At 42.8% G+C, this 22500-nt stretch overlaps 1 protein-coding gene across 1 annotated transcript in view; it reads left to right on the top strand.

Moving 5' to 3' along the window:
- The window catches only part of LOC128691012 (G-protein coupled receptor GRL101-like), a 605305-nt gene that overhangs the window by 467661 nt on the left and 115144 nt on the right, over positions 1 to 22500 (top strand). The window contains exon 16 of the mRNA XM_070089232.1: positions 18771 to 18845. Within this exon, the coding sequence (XP_069945333.1) occupies positions 18771 to 18845 (75 nt within the window). The remainder of the gene's footprint in view (positions 1 to 18770; positions 18846 to 22500) is intronic.

A 22500-nucleotide genomic window follows, 5' to 3' on the forward strand; every position in this document is an offset into this window, starting at 1 on the left:
TGTATCTGCACTCTCTCTTAACTACATAGCAGAGAATCACAGTAAGATGTTTGTGGCAGTGACTAATAACTTATGTCATTTGATTACTAAAGAGATTATGGTTTGTGTCTTTGTCCTCTGGTATGATTCTTCCGTTGCCCAGCTACGTAGGTCTCTGAGGAGTGCGGAGAGCCGATGGTGTAATTGTGTGCACCTGGATCATGGTCTGATTATGCACAAGCCCACTGGGCAGTCGTCAACAGCGTATCGGTTCGTAAAGAGGATTACTATAAGAAAAAATAATTTTGACGTGGATATCAATTGCTCCTGTTCATTCATCTGAATGACCTGATTGGTCGTATATCTGAGTCTGCTTTGCCTGCGACTGACTGTAATTTTAGCTGCCCTCGGCCTTCTCTGATTACACTGGAGAATATTCGTTTGGACTTGGATCGATCTAAAGCGGGTGCAGAGTTCTCTATGATTGTTTCGGCTGGAGATGTATCAACAGATTATCTTTCCTCAGCTTGTTTCAGTAAATGAGGAAGGTGTTCCGGGGTGTATCTTGGGTTCTAATAGGTGATGTTGAGCATTAGAACATATAAAATTTTAAAGATCCTGCCTACATATGAAGTTGATGCTCTATTTTATTACTATGTTAATCAATCGTTATTTTCATAGCGATTGTTTCTCACAGTCAATAAGGAGAGCCGACTCATCAAGAAGGCATTTCCTGACTCAGAAAATATGTCGAACTACCGGCAGCATTTGCAGGAAAGTAAACTCGGAAATTTATTTCATTCTCACTCCCCTTTGTGTACGATGATCCTCGCAGTATAAATGATGCACCACGGAGTCAAGTAACTTAGAGCAAAGAATACTACTACAAATTGTTTTAAAGTAAAAAACAATACGACAGCAGTACTGTTCTTTGCATTAAAATCACTTGTTTACTTGGATTCATTAATGTTGGTGCTGCTCAGCTGCTGGTACCCAGATGGTAGTGAGAATGAAATTATTTTCTGAATTACCTTGCTGAGAATGGGCCAGTACTAGGAGAAAGCATGTCTTGTGATTTCATTATTCATCTATCGTTATGTAGATTGGTGTTGTGAAGGTTTAAAGCATCAAGGTTCTGGTCTGACTCCCAGAAAGCTGACGAGAAGTCCTGGGTTCGATCCCCGTTCAACTGCAGTATTGTTCTTTTGTTAGCTGTGTTGTATTTCGGGCCATGGAACAAACATTACGTTCTCTGCAGGTGTTTATTGAACGTATAATGGTATACCTTGCTAGCTATATTTAGCAACATCCGTGTCCACAACGTAACTGAGGTTAACACTCCAGTGGGACATCAGAGGCTGACAGGAGCCAGTTTGCACATACCCTGAACGAACGTTGGTATGTTTGAGCGGATGACAGTGGTTAAAACCCACAGCTATAACTATTGCTTACAGCTCGGTTCTTGCCACGTTCACAGAGTCCTCGTTTTACAAGCAGCTAGCATAACAACGGTTACAGCACAAAGGGACTAGCAGATGTCAGCTAACTTTATTTTGCACAATGCAAAAGAAGTGTTGCCCAACAAATAGAAATGTATCATGGATCGATCAGTCTGCATTCAAGTGATCTATCGATTCTTGGGCAAGTTATGCACGAAAGAATGACTAGAACTTAACAGAAAAGACAGTACCTCGCTCACAACGGACCTCAACTACTAAGGCCCAAAACTTGTAGAAGATATGAATAATTATTAATAAGTATTGCATATTATAAGTTTACACACAGTTACACAGTATGATAAGATAAGATAACAGTCTCACAGATCATTATTAAGTGACTCACAGTCACAAAGGGCTCAAGTATGGTGGCATTCACAAGAGAGAGATAGTGATTTTACAGTTTCTCACAACATACAAGGGTGGTTCTACAAACACATTCTTGATTCTGCACGAATCGCCTTAAACAATTACATAATCACCATACGGAACAAGGCACAACAATTAACACTCCAGCAAGTGCACTTTGCCACGACAGAGGTGTTCGCCTGAAGACAGCTGTGAAATTCACACAAGAGGCATAAACTGTGTCAAGTAGTCACTTTCCGACAGGGCGTTCCCTCATGTAGTGATGTAATACTAAGACTATCAACCTTCACAGAAGAAGTCCCGGAGCCATGTCAATCTGTATGTCCTCTGTCATCTGGGGCATCTTCACACTCTCCTACGCAAAAAAAAAAAAGTTGAACTGGTGGGTCTGACGACCCGAAAATAAAGTTATCACAGGATCACCAACACAGCCTTTTCGTAGTGCAGGAAGGGAAGGGAGAGAGCCTTATGATTTACAGCCCTGACGTCATTAGTCGAGACAGAATTAGAAGTAGCCAGAAATAACTTGCAAAAAATCAACAAAGTTATTTGTTATCTTACTTTCTTCACACTCTCCTCCCCCTACACTCTCTTCCTCTCACTCTCTTCCTCTCACACTCTCTTCCTCTCACACTCTCCTCCCCCTACACTCTCTTCCTCTCACTCTCTTCCTCTCACACTTTCTTCCTCTCACACTCTCTTCCTCTAACACTCTCCTCCCCCTACACTCTCTTCCTCTCACTCTCTTCCTCTCACACTCTCTTCCTCTCACACTCTCTTCCTCTAACACTCTCCTCCCCCTACACTCTCTTCCTCTCACTCTCTTCCTCTCACCCTCTCTTCTCTCACACTCTCCTCCCCCTACACTCTCTTCCTCTCACTCTCTTCCTCTCACACTCTCTTCCTCTCACACTCTCTTCCTCTCACACTCTCCTCCCCCTACACTCTCTTCCTCTCACTCTCTTCCTCTCACACTCTCCTCCCCCTACACTCTCTTCCTCTCACTCTCTTCCTCTCACACTCTCCTCCCCCTACACTCTCTTCCTCTCACACTCTCTCTCACTCTCCCTAACACACTCTTTCTCCAACGTTCTCTTCCTTACACACTCATTTACTCCCAAAAATTTCCTCCCACGTTCTTCCATCATTCTTCTACCAACATTCTTCTTCTCGCATATTTATCTTACACCCTCTTCCTCCCACATTGTTTTCTCCAACACTCTTCTACTCACCCACACTCTTCCTCCAATATTCTCTTCCTCCCACACTCTCTTTCTCAAACAGTGTTTCTTCCACATTTATCCTCCCATCCTCCTTCCTCACTGTTGCTCCCGCACTCCCTCCTCCCTCACTGCTCCTCCTGCACTCCCTCCTCCCTCACTGTTCCTCCCGCACTCCCTCCTCCCTCACTGTTGCTCCCGCACTCCCTCCTCCCTCACTGTTGCTCCCGCACTCCCTCCTCCCTCACTGTTGCTCCCGCACTCCCTCCTCCCTCACTGTTGCTCCCGCACTTCCTCCTCCCTCACTGTTCCTCCCGCACTCCCTCCTCCCTCACTGTTGCTCCCGCACTTCCTCCTCCTTCACTGCTCCTCCTGCACTCCCTCCTCCCTCACTGTTCCTCCCGCACTCCCTCCTCCCTCACTGTTGCTCCCGCACTCCCTCCTCCCTCACTGTTCCTCCCGCACTCCCTCCTCCCTCACTGCTCCTCCTGCACTCCCTCCTCCCTCACTGTTCCTCCTGCACTCCCTCCTCCCTCGCTGTTCCTCCCGCGCTCCTTCCTCCCTCACTGTTCCTCCTGCACTCCCTCCTCCCTCACTGTTCCTCCTGCACTCCCTCCTCCCTCACTGTTGCTCCCGCACTCCCTCCTCCTTCACTGTTCCTCCCGCACTCCTCCTCCCTTACTGTTCCTCCCACACTTCTCCTCCCTCACTGTTCCTCCCGCACCCCCTCCTCCCTCACTGTTCCTCCCACCCTCCCTCCTCCCTCACTGTTCCTCCCGCACTCCTCCTCCCTTACTGTTCCTCCCACACTTCTCCTCCCTCACTGTTCCTCCCGCACCCCCTCCTTCCTCACATGCTCCCTCAAGAGGTAATTAATCCTACCATCAATATTTGCTGCCAGATGTAATCTGAAAAAAGTAATCATTTCCTGATCATTGAACTCCGATGCTAAAATGTATCTTTGTTTACCAGAGATATTTAAGTTATATCTTAATTTTTTTTAATATTTATTATCATGGTCAATTTTCTGTTTTGAAATTGAGCTCAGAATCTGAGACTTGAGTTTCTAGATATGAAGTATTTTAGGGTTTTATTTAGTGACTATATACCGTAGTCCTGTATTGGACCTCTAATTTGGCCCTATTTTTAGCCTTTTGAGGCAATGACTAATTTTGGGAACACTGTTGGGGCGGGTTCTAACCCCGCCCGTGCTATGGTTTGTTTCGCTGTGATAAACATTGTGCAACACAACATTGTGCAACACAACACTGGAAGAAACACAGTTTGAAGAACACTGGGATACATATTACTCACCTGGACAAGACACATACTTCCTCACAACACAGAAGTCACGTGACCTCATGGACTTCCTGACACCATCTTCAACAGAAGCTCAATTACATTCTCGTCACATCACTGGACGTCACTCACACTTGACTCCCTGTCTATATATAATGATTATTTCTGAGAAGCTTCCACGAGTTTGCTCCTCACCTGTCTTCAGAACCCATCACACTTTGTACAAGTACACATTCTGAGTAGATTTTAAAGGGAATTATTATTATTATTATTATTATTATTATTATTATTATTATTATTATTATTATTATTAATATTACTATTATTAATATTAATTTTATTATTGTTAACATTATCTTGTTATTATTAATCTTATTATTATTATTATTATTATTAACCATATAATAATAATAATAATAATAATTGTTATTATTATTATTATTATTATTATTATTATTATTATTATTATTATTATTATTATTATTATTATTATTATTATTATTATAATTAGTGTGTTAGTAAGGCAGTAGAAGTCAGTCAGAGGGAGAAGGTTGTTAAGGTTGATGATGATCAGTCTTCTGACAGGTTGCTCGTCTTTGATCAGTCAGGTTGATGATAATTCAATGGTATCTTTTGCTTTATATTATCTTAATGGAGCTTCTTTGAAGTGTGGTGTGATCGTGGTGTTGCACCACTGTAATGGTGCCACTTGTTTGTTGCATCACGGTAATGGTGCCACTTGTTTGGATAGCTAGTAATTGGCACTCCTGTTTTTTCCATCTTTTTCAATACATTTGTACGATATCCATATTGGCCACATATTCTGAACAATGTGATATAGAGAACTGGTGGGATTCGAACCTATAGCAACACAGTGTTTATTAAGCTTAGTGTATACGTTTGCTGGACGGGTTTATCTCTTACTTTCCTGAGTTGTTGGTTACAATAGTTGTAGTAAGTTGTAGCGAGTCATTTTCCAGGTATTTTGAAGCTAACTAATCATGGAAAGCGCTCAACCCGTAGGGATTATACAGAGCGTATGGGGGAATGGAAGGTATTCAGACTCAATTTGGGGAACTGGAACACAAATCAAGTTCCCCAGATCAAGAGCCCCTCACCAGCATCAAGGAACCTTCCCTGAGGGGAGGTATTTTGAAGCTAACTTGTTCTCCTAGTTATATTGTATCTTATACACTGTATAATTTGTTTTCATATTTTTTATACATTCTTAACAGTACCGTAAATTCTGAGAATTCAAAATATTCTGAATTTTCATTTTTATGTTATGAGTTGTAAAATGTATTTTAAACTTTCTAAACTGTTCTAAACTTTCTAATATGATGTTAACATTAGAAGTATTCTAAACTTTCTAAATTATTATGAACTTTCTAATATTTTTTGTATTTCATTTTTTTTTCTGATTTTTGTAGTAAAGTCGGAATTTTCTTACACATTCTGAAATTTTTAATATTTTCTTAAGTGTCTAAAATATTTAGAGTTTTTTTTACATCTTCAAAAACCACTAGTTTTTTCCTATCATTTGTATATTTTTCTGAAATTTAGATTTATTCTGAACTTTCAAATATCAAACGAACTTTAAATATTTTAGACATGGTAATTTATGTTGAATTATACATATTCATTTTGCAAATACTATACCACATGAATTATACAACATGTCATTACTACATCACATGAAGCATATTTACCTGTCATGTCATTACTACACCACATGAAGCATATTTACCCACCTTGTCATTACTACACCACGTGAAGCATATTTACCCATCATGTCATTACTACACCACATGAAGCATATTTACCTGTCATGTCATTACTACACCACATGAAGCATATTTACCTGTCATGTCATTACTACACCACATGAAGTATATTTACCTGTCATGTCATTACTACACCACATGAAGCATATTTACCTGTCATGTCATTACTACACCACATGAAGCATATTTACCCATCATGTCATTACTACACCACATGAAGCATATTTACCTGTCATGTCATTACTACACCACATGAAGCATATTTACCCATCATGTCATTGCTACACCACATGAAGTATATTTACCTGTCATGTCATTACTACACCACATGAAGCATATTTACCCATCATGTCATTACTACACCACATGAAGTATATTTACCTGTCATGTCATTACAACACCACATGAAGCATATTTACCTGTCATGTCATTACTACACCACATGAACCATATTTACCTGTCATGTCATTACTACACCACATGAAGCATATTTACCCACCTTGTCATTACTACACCACGTGAAGCATATTTACCCATCATGTCATTACTACACCACATGAAGCATATTTACCTGTCATGTCATTACTACACCACATGAAGCATATTTACCTGTCATGTCATTACTACACCACATGAAGCATATTTACCTGTCATGTCATTACTACACCACATGAAGTATATTTACCTGTCATGTCATTACTACACCACATGAAGCATATTTACCTGTCATGTCATTACTACACCACATGAAGTATATTTACCTGTCATGTCATTACTACACCACATGAAGCATATTTACCCATCATGTCATTACTACACCACATGAAGCATATTTACCTGTCATGTCATTACTACACCACATGAAGCATATTTACCCATCATGTCATTGCTACACCACATGAAGTATATTTACCTGTCATGTCATTACTACACCACATGAAGCATATTTACCCATCATGTCATTACTACACCACATGAAGTATATTTACCTGTCATGTCATTACAACACCACATGAAGCATATTTACCTGTCATGTCATTACTACACCACATGAACCATATTTACCTGTCATGTCAGTACTACACAACATGAAGCATATTTACCTGTCATGTCATTACTACACCACATGAAGCATATTTACCCATCTTGTCATTACTACACCACATGAAGCATATTTACCTGTCATGTCATTACTACACCACATGAAGCATATTTACCTGTCATGTCATTACTACACCACATGAAGCATATTTACCCATCTTGTCATTACTACACCACGTGAAGCATATTTACCCATCATGTCATTACTACACCACATGAAGCATATTTACCTGTCATGTCATTACTACACCACATGAAGCATATTTACCTGTCATGTCATTACTACACCACATGAAGCATATTTACCTGTCATGTCATTACTACACCACATGAAGCATATTTACCCATCATGTCATTACTACACCACATGAAGCATATTTACCTGTCATGTCATTACTACACCACATGAAGCATATTTACCTGTCATGTCATTACTACACCACATGAAGCATATTTACCCATCATGTCATTACTACACCACATGAAGCATATTTACCTGTCATGTCATTACTACACCACATGAAGCATATTTACCCATCATGTCATTGCTACACCACATGAAGTATATTTACCTGTCATGTCATTACTACACCACATGAAGCATATTTACTCATCATGTCATTACTACACCACATGAAGTATATTTACCTGTCATGTCATTACAACACCACATGAAGCATATTTACCAGTCATGTCATTACTACACCACATGAACCATATTTACCTGTCATGTCATTACTACACCACATGAAGCATATATACCTGTCATGTCATTACTACACCACATGAAGCATATTTACCTGTCATGTCATTACTACACCACATGAAGCATATTTACCCATCATGTCATTACTACACCACATGAAGCATATTTACCCATCATGTCATTACTACACCACATGAAGCATATTTACCTGCCATGTCATTACTACACCACATGAAGTATATTTACCTGTCATGTCATTACTACACCACATGAAGCATATTTACCTGTCATGTCATTACTACACCACATGAAGCATATTTACCTGTCATGTCATTACTACACCACATGAAGCATATTTACCCATCATGTCATTACAACGCCACATGAAGCATATTTACCTGTCATGTCATTACTACACCACATGAAGTATATTTACCTGTCATGTCATTACTACACCACATGAAGTATATTTACCTGCCATGTCATTACTACACCACATGAAGTATATTTACCTGTCATGTCATTACTACACCACATGAAGCATATTTACCCATCATGTCATTACTACACCACATGAAGCATATTTACCTGTCATGTCATTTCTACACCACATGAAGCATATTTACCTGTCATGTCATTACTACACCACATGAAGCATATTTACCTGTCATGTCATTACTACACCACATGAAGCATATTTACTTGTCATGTCATTACTACACCACATGAAGCATATTTACCTGTCATGTCATTACTACACCACATGAAGCATATTTACCTGTCATGTCATTACTACACCACATGAAGCATATTTACCCATCATGTCATTACAACGCCACATGAAGCATATTTACCTGTCATGTCATTACTACACCACATGAAGCATATTTACCTGTCATGTCATTACTACACCACATGAAGCATATTTACCTGTCATGTCATTACTACATCACATGGAACATTCTCAGAATTCCACTGTTTCACCATACATTAACCAGCCAAAAACACGTTGTAACAATACTCACCTCCACAGTAGCACTCACCATGGTGAGTACAGTTAGTAGTAGCACTCACCATGGTGAGTACAGTTAGTAGTAGCACTCACCATGGTGAGTACAGTTAGTAGTAGCACTCACCATGGTGAGTACAGTTAGTAGTAGCACTCACCATGGTGAGTACAGTTAGCAGTAGCATTCACCATGGTGAGTACAGTTAGTAGTAGCACTCACTATGGTGAGTACAGTTAGTAGTAGCACTCACCATGGTGAGTACAGTTAGTAGTAGCACTCACCATGGTGAGTACAGTTAGTAGTAGCACTCACCATGGTGAGTACAGTTAGTAGTAGCACTCACTATGGTGAGTACAGTTAGTAGTAGCACTCACCATGGTGAGTACAGTTAGTAGTAGCACTCACCATGGTGAGTACAGTTAGTAGTAGCACTCACCATGGTGAGTACAGTTAGTAGTAGCACTCACCATGGTGAGTACAGTTAATAGTAGCACTCACCATGGTGAGTACAGTTAGTAGTAGCACTCACCATGGTGAGTACAGTTAGTAGTAGCACTCAGCATGGTGAGTACAGTTAGTAATAGCACTCACCATGGTGAGTACAGTTAGTAGTAGCACACACCATGGTGAGTACAGTTATTAGTAGCACTCACTATGGTGAGTACAGTTAGTAGTAGCACTCACCATGGTGAGTACAGTTAGTAATAGCACTCACCATGGTGAGTACAGTTAGTAGTAGCACTCACCATGGTGAGTACAGTTAGTAATAGCACTCACCATGGTGAGTACAGTTAGTAGTAGCACACACCATGGTGAGTACAGTTAGTAGTAGCACTCACTATGGTGAGTACAGTTAGTAGTAGCACTCACCATGGTGAGTACAGTTAGTAGTAGCACTCACCATGGTGAGTACAGTTAGTAGTAGCACTCACCATGGTGAGTACAGTTAGTAGTAGCACTCACCATGGTGAGTACAGTCAGTAATAGCACTCACCATGGTGAGTACTGTCAGTAATAGCACTCACCATGGTGAGTACAGTTAGTAGTAGCACTCACCATGGTGAGTACAGTTAGTAGTAGCACTCACCATGGTGAGTACAGTTAGTAGTAGCACTCACCATGGTGAGTACAGTCAGTAATAGCACTCACCATGGTGAGTACTGTCAGTAGTAGCACTCACCATGGTGAGTACAGTTAGTAGTAGCACTCACTATGGTGAGTACAGTTAGTAGTAGCACTCACCATGGTGAGTACAGTTAGTAGTAGCACTCACTATGGTGAGTACAGTCAGTAATAGCACTCACCATGGTGAGTACAGTTAGTAGTAGCACACACCATGGTGAGTACAGTTAGTAGTAGCACTCACTATGGTGAGTACAGTTAGTAGTAGCACTCACCATGGTGAGTACAGTCAGTAATAGCACTCACCATGGTGAGTACTGTCAGTAATAGCACTCACCATGGTGAGTACAGTTAGTAGTAGCACTCACCATGGTGAGTACAGTCAGTAATAGCACTCACCATGGTGAGTACTGTCAGTAATAGCACTCACTATGGTGAGTACAGTTAGTAGTAGCACTCACCATGGTGAGTACAGTCAGTAATAGCACTCACCATGGTGAGTACTGTCAGTAATAGCACTCACCATGGTGAGTACTGTCAGTAATAGCACTCACCATGGTGAGTACAGTTAGTAGTAGCACTCACCATGGTGAGTACAGTTAGTAGTAGCACTCACCATGGTGAGTACAGTCAGTAATAGCACTCACCATGGTGAGTACTGTCAGTAATAGCACTCACCATGGTGAGTACAGTTAGTAGTAGCACTCACCATGGTGAGTACAGTTAGTAGTAGCACTCACCATGGTGAGTACAGTTAGTAGTAGCACTCACCATGGTGAGTACAGTCAGTAATAGCACTCACCATGGTGAGTACTGTCAGTAGTAGCACTCACCATGGTGAGTACAGTTAGTAGTAGCACTCACTATGGTGAGTACAGTTAGTAGTAGCACTCACCATGGTGAGTACAGTTAGTAGTAGCACTCACTATGGTGAGTACAGTCAGTAATAGCACTCACCATGGTGAGTACAGTTAGTAGTAGCACACACCATGGTGAGTACAGTTAGTAGTAGCACTCACTATGGTGAGTACAGTTAGTAGTAGCACTCACCATGGTGAGTACAGTCAGTAATAGCACTCACCATGGTGAGTACTGTCAGTAATAGCACTCACCATGGTGAGTACAGTTAGTAGTAGCACTCACCATGGTGAGTACAGTCAGTAATAGCACTCACCATGGTGAGTACTGTCAGTAATAGCACTCACTATGGTGAGTACAGTTAGTAGTAGCACTCACCATGGTGAGTACAGTCAGTAATAGCACTCACCATGGTGAGTACTGTCAGTAATAGCACTCACCATGGTGAGTACAGTTAGTAGTAGCACTCACCATGGTGAGTACAGTCAGTAATAGCACTCACCATGGTGAGTACTGTCAGTAATAGCACTCACCATGGTGAGTACAGTTAGTAGTAGCACTCACCATGGTGAGTACAGTCAGTAATAGCACTCACCATGGTGAGTACTGTCAGTAATAGCACTCACCATGGTGAGTACAGTTAGTAGTAGCACTCACCATGGTGAGTACAGTCAGTAATAGCACTCACCATGGTGAGTACTGTCAGTAATAGCACTCACTATGGTGAGTACTGTCAGTAACAGCACTCACCATGGTAAGCATTACCTGCCAATACTAACAGTGTAATTGATCAGGGCAAGTTGCCATCTCTGTCTTAGATGTTAATGGTGTATTACATAATATTATGTTATATTACATGATGGGAAAATTCATAGTATCCAGGAGGAGAATAATAACAATATTGTATTGTGAAAAATACATTAATTTAACAGAATTTTAAACTGGTTAAATATCTGAATATTCTTCGCGGTCAAGAACTGTATAAATATATCCGAATATTAACCTTTGATTGTATTTAATAATTAATCAACAATAAGCAACATAATGCGCACTTTAAGATTATACACATAACTATACTTAAATAATAGTTCAACAAGAAACATCTAGTCTTCTCACTACAGACTCAGTATTACGACAGATTTACGTAACTCTACTGGCCGACGTAAGTGTAGAGTTGACAACCACAACAAATAACAGACGGTGAAAACAAGAACGACAGGAATTAACCCTGGCTAACAACTCTGTACTAGCACGACAACACAACCCAGAACGATTTCTAGTCACTAAGCGTGAGAACAGGTGACTAGATGGCCCAATAGATGAACGAAAGTCTAGTAACGTGCTACCCAAACGTCAAGCGTAAGTCTGTATTTAATGGTTGAGACATAAAGAAAAGAGCAAAACAATATGACAGATCACAAGGACAGAGGCGCAGACCCAGCAGGGAAGAATTGTGTCTCATGCATTCTTGAGTGGGTGACTGACTGTGTTCTTGAGTGGGTGACTGACTGTGTTCTTGATTGGGTGACTGACGGTGTTCTTGAGTGGGTGACTGACGGTGTTCTTGAGTGGGTGACTGACGGTGTTCTTGAGTGGGTGACTGACGGTGTTCTTGAGTGGGTGACTGACGGTGTTCTTGAGTGGGTGACTGACGGTGTTCTTGAGTGGGTGACTGACGGTGTTCTTGAGTGGGTGACTGACTGTGTTCTTGAGTGGGTGACTGACTGTGTTCTTGAGTGGGAGACTGACGGTGTTCTTGAGTGGGTGACTGACTGTGTTCTTGAGTGGGTGACTCACGACTGACGGTGGTCTTGAGTGGTTGGCTGACTGTGTTCTTGAGTGGGTGACTGACGGTGTTCTTGAGTGGGTGACTGACGGTGTTCTTGAGTGGGTGACTGACGGTGTTCTTGAGTGGGTGACTGACGGTGTTCTTGAGTGGGTGACTGACTGTGTTCTTGAGTGGGTGACTGACGGTGTTCTTGAGTGGGTGACTGACTGTGTTCTTGAGTGGGTGACTGACGGTGTTCTTGAGTGGGTGACTGACGGTGTTCTTGAGTGGGTGACTGACGGTGTTCTTGAGTGGGTGACTGACGGAGTTCTTGAGTGGGTGACTGACGGTGTTCTTGAGTGGGTGACTGACGGTGTTCTTGAGTGGGTGACTGACGGTGTTCTTGAGTGGGTGACTGACGGTGTTCTTGAGTGGGTGACTCACGGTGTTCTTGAGTGGGTGACTGTGTTCTTGAGTGGGTGACTGACGGTGTTCTTGATTGGGTGACTGACGGTGTTCTTGAGTGGGTGACTGACGGTGTTCTAGAGTGGGTGACTGGCGGTGTTCTTGAGTGGGTGACTGGCGGTGTTCTTGAGTGGGTGACTGACGGTGTTCTTGAGTGGGTGACTGGCGGTGTTCTTGAGTGGGTGACTGGCGGTGTTCTTGAGTGGGTGACTGACGGTGTTCTTGAGTGGGTGACTGACGGTGTTCTAGAGTGGGTGACTGGCGGTGTTCTTGAGTGGGTGACTGGGGGTGTTCTTGAGTGGGTGACTGACGGTGTTCTTGAGTGGGTGACTCACAGTGTTCTTGAGTGGGTGACTGACGGTGTTCTTGAGTGGGTGACTCACGGTGTTCTTGAGTGGGTGACTGTGTTCTTGAGTGGGTGACTGACGGTGTTCTTGAGTGGGTGACTGACGGTGTTCTTGAGTGGGTGACTCACGGTGTTCTTGAGTGGGTGACTCACGGTGTTCTTGAGTGGGTGACTGACGGTGTTCTTGAGTGGGTGACTGACGGTGTTCTTGAGTGGGTGACTGACGGTGTTCTTGAGTGGGTGACTGACGGTGTTCTTGAGTGGGTGACTCACGGTGTTCATGAGTGGGTGACTCACGGTGTTCTTGAGTGGGTGACTGACGGTGTTCTTGAGTGTGTGACTGACGGTGTTCTTGAGTGGGTGACTGACGGTGTTCTTGAGTGGGTGACTGACGGTGTTCTTGAGTGGGTGACTGACGGTGTTCTTGAGTGGGTGACTGACGGTGTTCTTGAGTGGGTGACTGACGGTGTTCTTGAGTGGGTGACTGACGGTGTTCTTGAGTGGGTGACTGACGGTGTTCTTGAGTGGGTGACTGACGGTGTTCTTGAGTGGGTGACTGACGGTGTTCTTGAGTGGGTGACTGACGGTGTTCTTGAGTGGGTGACTGACGGTGTTCTTGAGTGGGTGACTGACGGTGTTCTTGAGTGGGTGACTGACGGTGTTCTTGAGTGGGTGACTGACGGTGTTCTTGAGTGGGTGGACGGTGACTGACGGTGTTCTTGTGTGGGTGACTGACGGTGTTCTTGAGTGGGTGACTGACGGTGTTCTTGAGTGGGTGACTGACGGTGTTCTTGTGTGGGTGACTGACGGTGTTCTTGTGTGGGTGACTGACGGTGTTCTTGAGTGGGTGACTGACGGTGTTCTTGAGTGGGTGACTGACGGTGTTCTTGTGTGAGTGACTGTCATTATGGGCACAGTGGTTCTTCACAATTTAATATATAGAGTATTTAAGTATAATAATAATGACAAGAATAATAATAATAATAATAATAATAATGATAATAAAAAAAAAATAATAATAATAATAATAATAATAATAATAATAATAATAATAATAATAATAATAATAATAATAATAATAATAATAATAATAATAATCTAGTTTTAAATGTTTTAGGTAAAACAATTTTATGAGTCTAGTATGATATTATACATGTTTATAAGTTCTGTTATCTACCTGATAGTGAGTACACTTAGTAGCAGAACTCAACATGGTGAGTACACATAGTACTGATACTCACCAGTGGCCGTAATATTACATGTAAGTAATCATTCACGACACTCATACGTCGTATGTCTGGCCCATATTGCAGTAAGCAGCACTAGTATTATACCAACGTGCTATAAACCTTGGTAATAAATAATGTCTTTCTACCTCTGTATGTTAGAAGTGATCATGGTCCCAGGACCGAAATGTTTTCTAATAAATAAGCCATAGTGTTTGCTTACGTGTCTTTCTAAACCATGATACCAACGTCTGATAAAGGATATCGAGAAACCTGTAAAAGTGCAAAGGTTTCCATCGAGACTAGTCCCAAAGCTACGGAATGTAAGACAGAACAGGGCTACTAGGGATGATATGATGACGACGTATAAGATACTGAGAATTATTGATACTTGAGCTGGGACAGAGTGTTCGAGATGCGAGGAAACAGGAACACGAGTGCACAACTTGAAGTTAAAAGGTTCGTCAAAGGTATGTTAGGAATTATTTCTTGAGCACTAGAGAAGCCAGGAACTGCAATGACTTGGGCATTGGACTTGTAACCCGGATCCATAGATAGCTTTATTTTGAGGTATGATAGAGCTCTTGAAGCGAGGAGAGAGTGAACCAAGTAGCTGACAACTAAGAGGCGGTGCCAGAAGATGAGATTCTACCAATCCCATCACTTAAGCCGGTAAGCGCACTCATACACACGCTATCCCAACACAAACCACAATCCACACTTACAGCCACCACCCCACACTATGCTGTAGAACCCCACAGCACACTGCCAGGTCCCCCACCCACACAGATCCCCAGAACAAAGTGCTGGAGAGAAAACTGAAGGTATGGTACACCAACGCTGATGAAATAACGAATAAGTGGTAGGAGTGGTACGAGAAAATCAAAGAGGCATCACCAGACATTATAGCTTGTACCGAAAACAAGCTAACAGGAACGATAACAGGTGCCGTCTTTCCTGTTGGAAAGACGGCTCTTGAACAGAGGAGGTGGAGGAGTGCCACTGTTCATAAAAAACCCAATGGGATTTTGATGAGCTGGAGAGAGGAGACAGAGGAGAAGAGACTACATAATAGGAACACTTCAGTCTGGAGGTCCCAAGGTGGTAATTGCAGTGATGTATAACCCACCACAGAACAACAGGAAACCAAGGCAAGAATTTGATGAGAGTAACAGAGCGATGGTTGACACACTGGCTGAAATGTCCGGCAGGGCTCATACGAGCAGGGCAAAGCTGCTGATTGTGGATGACTTCAATCACAAAGAAATTGACGAGGAAAACCTGGAGCCGCATGGGGATCCAGAAACGTGGAGGGCTAAGACGATAGAGGTGGTACTGGAAAATCTCAAGTACCAGCATGTAAGGGACACTACCCAGAGAGAGAGGAGAGGACGAACCAGCAAGACTGGACCTATTATTCACCTTAAGTAGTGCAGATATTGGGGAAATCACATATGAAAGACCCCTCGGGGCCAGTGACCACGTGGTTCTGAGCTTCGAATACTTAGTAGAGTTACAAGTGGAGAGGGAAGCATGAAGGGCAGGATAAATGAAGCCAAACAACAAGAGAAGGGACTACACAGGCATGAAGAATTTGCTGCACGAGCTTCAGTCTGACATGGCACTAGCAGGGAAGTCAGTAAATGAAATGATGGAATATGTGACAACAATATGCAAGGAAGCTGAGGAGAGGTTTGCACCCAAGAATAACAGAAATAACGAGAAAGTCAGGATGAGCCCTTGGTCAACTCTAAGGTGTAGAGAGGTCATAACCAAGTGTGTTAGAGAATGGAAAAAGTACAGAAGGCAACGAACCCAGGAGAATAAGGAGAGCAGTCGCAGAGCCAGAATCGAATATGCCCAGGTAAGACGGGAGGTCCAACGACAATGCGAGAATGACATAGCAGCGAAAGCCAGATCTGACCCGAAGTTGTTGTACATAAACATACTAGTTGCCGTTGCCGTTGCCGTTGCCCATGCCCCCCCCCTTCTCCGAGAACTACACACGCCCACGCAGCCTAGTGAATTCCAAGGAAGGGACACGGAGACACGCCTGCCCGAGCTCGGTTCGGGAGGGAGCTGTTGTGACATACGATGACCTGATGTTCCCTCGCCTCGCCCAGTTCTGCGCCCGAGCCCAGGCCCACTTCCTGAATAGGCCCGACGGGTACATCCACACCAGGAGAAAAACAACAGTCAAGGACCAGGTAATCAGGCTGAGGAAGGAAGGAGGGGAGATCACAATGAACGACCGAGAAATATGTGAGGAGCTAAACATGAGATTCAAAGAAGTGTTCACAGAGGAGACACAAATGACTCCAGAAAGACAGAGAGGTGGGATACACCATCAAGTTATAGACACAATACATACAACCGAGGAAGAAGTGAAGAGGCTGCTAAGCGAGCAAGATATCTCAAAGGCGATGAGGCAGGATAGCATCTCTCCATGGATCCTGAGAGAGGGAGCAGAGGTGCTATGTGTGCCACTAATAAGTATCTTCAACAAGTCAGTCGAGACAGGGCGAGTATCTGAGATATGGAAGACAGCAAATGTAGTCCCATTTAAAAAAAAAAAGAGATAGACACGAAACATTAAACTACAGACCAGTGTCACTGACATGTATAGCATGCAGAGTCATGGAGAAGATTATCAGGAAAAGCGTTGTGGAGCACCTAGAAAGGAATAAGCTTACCAACGACAACCAGCACGGTTTCAGGGATGGGAAATCCAGTGCCACAAACCTACTGGACATCTCTGACAGGGTGACAGCATTAAGTCAAGAGAGAGAGAGAGAGGGGTGGGTAGATTGCGTTTTCATGGATTGTAAGTAGGCTTTAAACACAGTTCCACACAAGAATTTAGTGCATAAGCTGGAGAACCAGGTAGGTATAACAGGGAAGTCGCTCCAATGGATCAGGCAATACTTGTCGGAAAACATCAGCGAGTCTTGGTACGTGACGAGGTGTCAGAATGGGTGCCTGTGACTGGCGGGGTAACAAAGGGGTCAGTCATAAGACCGGTGCTGTTTCTTGTAAATGTGAAAGACATGATGGAAGGAATAGACTCATAAGTGTTCCTGTTTGCAGATGATGTGAAGATGATGAGAAGAATTAATTTGGACGAGGACCAAACAGAACTACAAAGGGATCTGGTCCAGAAACTGGCTCCTGGAGTTCTACCCCGCCAAGTGCAAAGTCATGAAGATTGGGGAGGGATAAAGAAGATCGCAGAGGGAGTACAGTCTAGGAGGCCAGAGACTACAAACCTCACTCAAGGAAAAGGATCGTGGGTTGAGTATAACACCGGGCACATCTGCTGAGGCATATTGGAACAGCAAACCTAAGAATAGCATTCCGACATCTCAAAAAGGAATTGTTCAGGACCCTGTAAAACCGTGTATGTCAGGCCTATATTGGAGTATGCAGCACCAGTTTGGAACCCACACCTATCCAAGCACTTAGGCATATTAGAGAAAGTGCAAAGGTTTGCAACAAGACTAGTCCCGGAGCAAAGGGGCATGTAATACGAGGAGAGGTTAAGGGGAATCGACTTGACGACACTAGAGGACAGGAGAGACAGAGGGGATATACCTGGAGTTTACCTGGAGAGAGTTCCGGGGGTCAACGCCCCCGTGGCCCGGCCACGACATATGAAATACTGAGAGGAACTGACAAGGTGGACAGAGACAGGATGTTCCAGAGATGGAACACAGCAATAAGGGGTCACAATTGGAAGTTGAAGACTCAAATGAATCACAGGGAAGTTAGCGAGTATTTCTTCAGTCACAGAGTTATTCGTCTGGGAAGTGATGTAGTGGAGACAGGATCCATACATAGCTTTAAGAAAATGTATGATAAAGCTCATGGAACAGAAAGAGTGACCTAGTAGCGACCATTGAAGAGGCTGGGCCAGGAGCTGTGACTTGACCCCTGCAACAACAACTAGGTGAGTACACACACACACACACACACTCACACACACACATTCAGTTAAAACCTGACGTTGTGTTCTCTTTCTCAGCGTGTTCAGCGACAACAACTTGAGTGTCTCTCTGCACCAAAGACCAATACAAGGTTACGATAGAATCGTCTACCTGTGAGTATATCTCAAAATTATTTTCCTCTCTTTTAACCGCTATTCCAAGTCTTTTACTAACTCTATGAATACATATGTATCTCTCACCCTCTCAGGCAGTGAGTAACTCTCAGCACATTATCACTTTGCTAGTTAGTACCTCATGACACAACATTATCTCTCTCCCAGTGAGTACCTCATGACACAACATTATCTCTCTCCCAGTGAGTACCTCATGACACAACATTATCTCTCTCCCAGTGAATAACTCATGACACAACATTATCTCTATTAAAACCCAGGAATCTAAAGGCCTGTTATCCTGGGTGTAAAGGGAGCAAAATAAACACAGCAGAAAAACTTTTGACTTGTATTATCCTTCACGAAGTAAGAACAGAAGTATGTACACTATATACACTATGTACAACAATAGGTATTAGTGCATTCCACGGTAAGCAAGGCAGAATAGAAGCCACTAGAGGGCAGACCGTGCGTCAACCAGCTCTAGAAAGGGAATGACAAGGGCACACAGGTATGTGGTACCCACAACACCTCTGTGATTTCCAAAACCATCTTCTCATTGTCTGGAACCTAGGTACTGATCGAACGATGGGGCCCCATCGTTAACCCTTAGCACCTGGTTCACTGGTTGGGGGAGATAGCCTTTCAATAAGGATGTATACATGTTACGTACTCTTTGCATGCCACAATCTCTCTAACAGTTAGTACCTTATAACATAGCATTGTCTCCCTGCCAGTGAGTACCTCATAAGGCATCATTATCTCTCTGCTAGTGGGTACTTCATAACAACATTATCTCTCTCCTAGTGAGTACCTCATAACATTATCTCCCAGCTGGTAAGTACCTCATAACATAACACTATCACTGCTGGTAAGTACCTCATAACATAACATTGTCACTGCTGGTAAGTACCTCATAACATAACATTATCGCTGCTGGTAAGTACCTCATAACATAACATTGTCACTGCTGGTAAGTACCTCATAACATAACATTATCGCTGCTGGTAAGTACCTCATAACATAACATTATCACTGCTGGTAAGTACCTCATAACATAACATTATCACTGCTGGTAAGTACCTCATAACATAACATTATCACTGCTGGTTAGTACCTCATAACATAACATTATCACTGCTGGTAAGTACCTCATAACATAACATTATCGCTGCTGGTAAGTACCTCATAACATTATCTCACTGCTACAACAAAATATATTCTCACTCATATATCTAAGAAATTATAATAAAATATTAATTTCCCCTTTGATTATAAACTTTTTTCTCTTATGTCATGTTAAGTTTGTCTAGTGTTGTGTTAACTTCCCCTTTGTTAAGCCCAGGAAATTAACATGCTCCAGAACCTTATCAACTTCTGGATCATTAACATGTTCTGGAAGATCATCAGTCCTGAACCATTAACATGTCCTGGACCTTTAACATGTCCTGGATCGTTAACATGTCCGGGACCATTAACATGTTCTGGACCATTAACATGTCCTGGACCATTAACATGTTCTGAATCATTATCAAATCCTGGACCATCATCAGATCGTGGACTACTATTAAACCCTGGATCAGTATTAAGCCCTGCACCTTTATTAAATGTAACTTGATCTCTTCTCCTGCTCCTGTTTCTACCATTACTACTACTACTACAACTACTACTTCTACTGCTATAACTACTACTACTACTATCACTGTTGCTTGTCCTCCTTCACCATTACCACGGCGCTCAACCGGAGCTCTTTCAAGAAACTAATGTTTATTTAGAACCTATTGTGATACTACAGTAGTGATTTAGATTTCCCGTAGTAACTGCTACTATTGTGTAGAGACTTTCAATGTCCACTTTCTTGTATGATCGTACAGGTGTAGCGAAGTCTTATGATTACTCCTGCCCAGAACTGTGTAGCCTAGAGACAACGATGACGCTCACAGTTTTTTCTTTCTTTTTGGGCCACACACACACACACACACACACACACACACACACACACACACACACACACACACACACACACACACACACACACACACACACACACACACACACACACACAAGCACGTAAAGAAACTAGAGAAAGTGCAAAGGATTGCAACAAGACTAGTCCCAGAGTTAAGAGGTATGTCCTATGAGGAGAGGTTAAGGGAAATCAACCTGACGACACTGGAGGACAGGAGAGATAGGGGGGACATGATAACGACTTACAAAATACTGAGAGGAATTGACAAGGTGGACAAAGACAGGATGTTCCAGAGACTGGACACAGCAACACGGGGACACAGTTGGAAGCTGAAGACACAGATGAATCAAAGGGATGTTGGAAGTATTTCTTCAGCCACAGAGTAGTCAGGAAGTGGAATAGTTTGGGAAGCGATGTAGTGGAGGCAGGATCCATACATAGCTTTAAGCAGAGGTACGATAAAGCTCATGGTTCAGGGAGAGTGACCTAGTAGCGACCAGTGAAGAGGCGGGGCCAGGAGCTTGGAATCGACCCCTGCAACCTCAACTAGGTGAGTACACACACACACACACACACACACACACACACACACACACACACACACACACACACACACACACACACACACACACTTAGTGCTTTTAGGGCGTGTTTTAGCAGCTAGAAGCAACCAGTGTTAGTGAGAACGTCAGTGAACAACCCTACAAGTGATAACCAATGTATTAGAAAAAATAAATAAAGTAAAGGCAAGAGAAAGCCTGAAATTATACAACAGAATTTCAAAGGTGCCAGTTCGTTGAGGCCTAGTTGGCACCTGTTGCCACATTGTTACACATATACAAAGTACAAAGCGAGTGACTAAAGAGAAAAGACCAAATAGAATTAAGAGAGGGTGGTAACGACAAAATGTGATGTAGCACACAGCGTGAACAAGCTAGCCAGAAAGGGGATATATATATGTATACATAAATATATATAAGCAGAGGTGGTGGCAGCAGTAGGCCTGAGGAGTAGCGCCGCCATAACAGGTTGGGTGTCATCACAAATAAGTGATTACTTACAAAGGTGAAGTGTAAATTATAAAAGTAGCAGTATACAAGTGATAAGTGTGGTAAATGAGGACTCAAAAGGGCAAGAGAAAAGTATAGCCGAAGAAGTCAGCGGCGGAAGGGCGAGGTGTACGAGTCATCGTACAGCGAGCATCGTACAGCGAGCATCGTACATCAGGCATCTGGAAGGACGTCCCCTCTGAGTAACGTACAAATCACTTGTTTGTGGTGGCGGGAAGTCTGAGGGTAGAGCCGGCATTGCGGACGCTGGTAGCTCGCTATCTAAACCCTGCTCCAGAGCGATTATCATACACACAACACCTAGCAGTAGTAGGAAGACAAAATTTGTAGGAGCAAGGACTAATGGGACTACAGCCCTGACAACAGTTTCGAGATATAATGTTTTAGGACACAAAGACAGTACAATCTGAGAAGCAAGTATTGGGTACACATGTAGTAAAAGGTAGGGCATAACTGGGTGAGAGTGACTTGTTAACACACGCTAGTATTATAATTATTAGAACTACTCTCAGTGTTAATGGTATCTCATTAAGTATTGCGGGTACACAGAAGTGAGTTGTATTTCTGGGACATATAAACAACTGACGTGCTCACACACACAGACAGCGCACACACA

This window comes from Cherax quadricarinatus, chromosome 27 (assembly GCF_038502225.1).
Source record: "Cherax quadricarinatus isolate ZL_2023a chromosome 27, ASM3850222v1, whole genome shotgun sequence".
NCBI lineage: Eukaryota > Metazoa > Arthropoda > Malacostraca > Decapoda > Parastacidae > Cherax > Cherax quadricarinatus.